The 974-nt window shown below is 31.8% G+C and overlaps 1 protein-coding gene across 1 annotated transcript; it reads left to right on the top strand.

The window, feature by feature from the left end:
* The first annotated feature begins 6 nt into the window (after positions 1–6).
* LOC111035435 lies at positions 7–852 on the top strand. The gene is made up of 3 exons (XM_022317048.1): positions 7–37; positions 98–620; positions 682–852. The coding sequence occupies exons 1-3, from the start codon at positions 22–24 to the stop codon at positions 803–805; spliced, it is 663 nt and encodes a 220-aa protein (XP_022172740.1). The 5' UTR covers positions 7–21; the 3' UTR covers positions 806–852.
* The last annotated feature ends 122 nt before the right edge of the window (positions 853–974 follow it).

The following is a 974-nucleotide window of genomic DNA, read 5'->3' as shown; positions in this document are numbered from 1 at the left end:
TATGGTGATAAAATCGAGCTTATGTACACTGACACAGGTAAATATACTAAAACTATTCTCATGTATATAATATATTAATTTAACATTCTTTTTCTAGATTCATTGATATATCATATAGATACTGAGGACTTTTACGAGGACCTGGCTACTAATCCTATCTTACTGGACCGGATGGATACTGCCAACCTACCCCGTGACCACCCATGCTATATACCAGATAGGAAGAAGGTGCCTGGGTTCTTCTCTGATGAGATGGATGGAAATATAATAACCGAATTTTGTGCGCTGAGGGCCAAGTCATATGCGTACAACATATATGCAGGAGAAGAGGATGCGGTGAGAGATAAGAACGACAAGGATAAAGTTGGTGGTGAAAAGATCAAGGCCAAGGGGATAAGACAACATGTGGTTAAAAACCATATGACTCTTGAGGATCATGTTAAGTGTCTGTTTGGAGAAGTTGGATTAGAGTTATACAAGGAGAACGTCTCGATAAGGTCATTCAAACATCAACTGATGACAATAAAATCAAACAAATTAACGTTTAATAACTTTGATGACAAAAGAGTGGTGCTAGATGATAAAATACATACACTGGCTCACGGTCATTATAGTTTAGAGTAAGTTTTTAAATTATTTTATATTTTTCAAATTATTTTACTTATATTTATAATTTTATAGGGAAGACGAACTTGAATCTGAGGAGACTGTTGATTGGTCTGGATTAGAAGAAGAAGGACAGAACTGGAACGAGGAAGAGAAAGATTTAATGAGATTACTTCTAAGAGAATGCTTGTCTAAATAATTAAATACTGTATATATTTCTAATTTGTAAATACTATGTATATATATTGAAAATATTATCATGTTATATAGTTTGTAAAATACCATGTATATATATATTTGTATTGTAAATATTTTAAATATCACTTGAATAATTTGTATATGTAATCTATAACCTTGTATATTATGTT

The sequence above is a fragment of the Myzus persicae genome, unplaced genomic scaffold (genome assembly GCF_001856785.1).
Source record: "Myzus persicae strain clone G006 unplaced genomic scaffold, MPER_G0061.0, whole genome shotgun sequence".
Taxonomy (NCBI): domain Eukaryota; kingdom Metazoa; phylum Arthropoda; class Insecta; order Hemiptera; family Aphididae; genus Myzus; species Myzus persicae.
The sequence above is the reverse complement of the archived record's forward strand: the minus strand, read 5'-3'. Positions and strand labels throughout refer to the sequence as shown.

Coding starts and splice junctions, on each gene's coding strand:
- LOC111035435 (XM_022317048.1), top strand. Junction 621..681: donor CACGGTCATTATAGTTTAGA/GTAAGTTTTTAA, acceptor ATAATTTTATAG/GGAAGACGAACTTGAATCTG.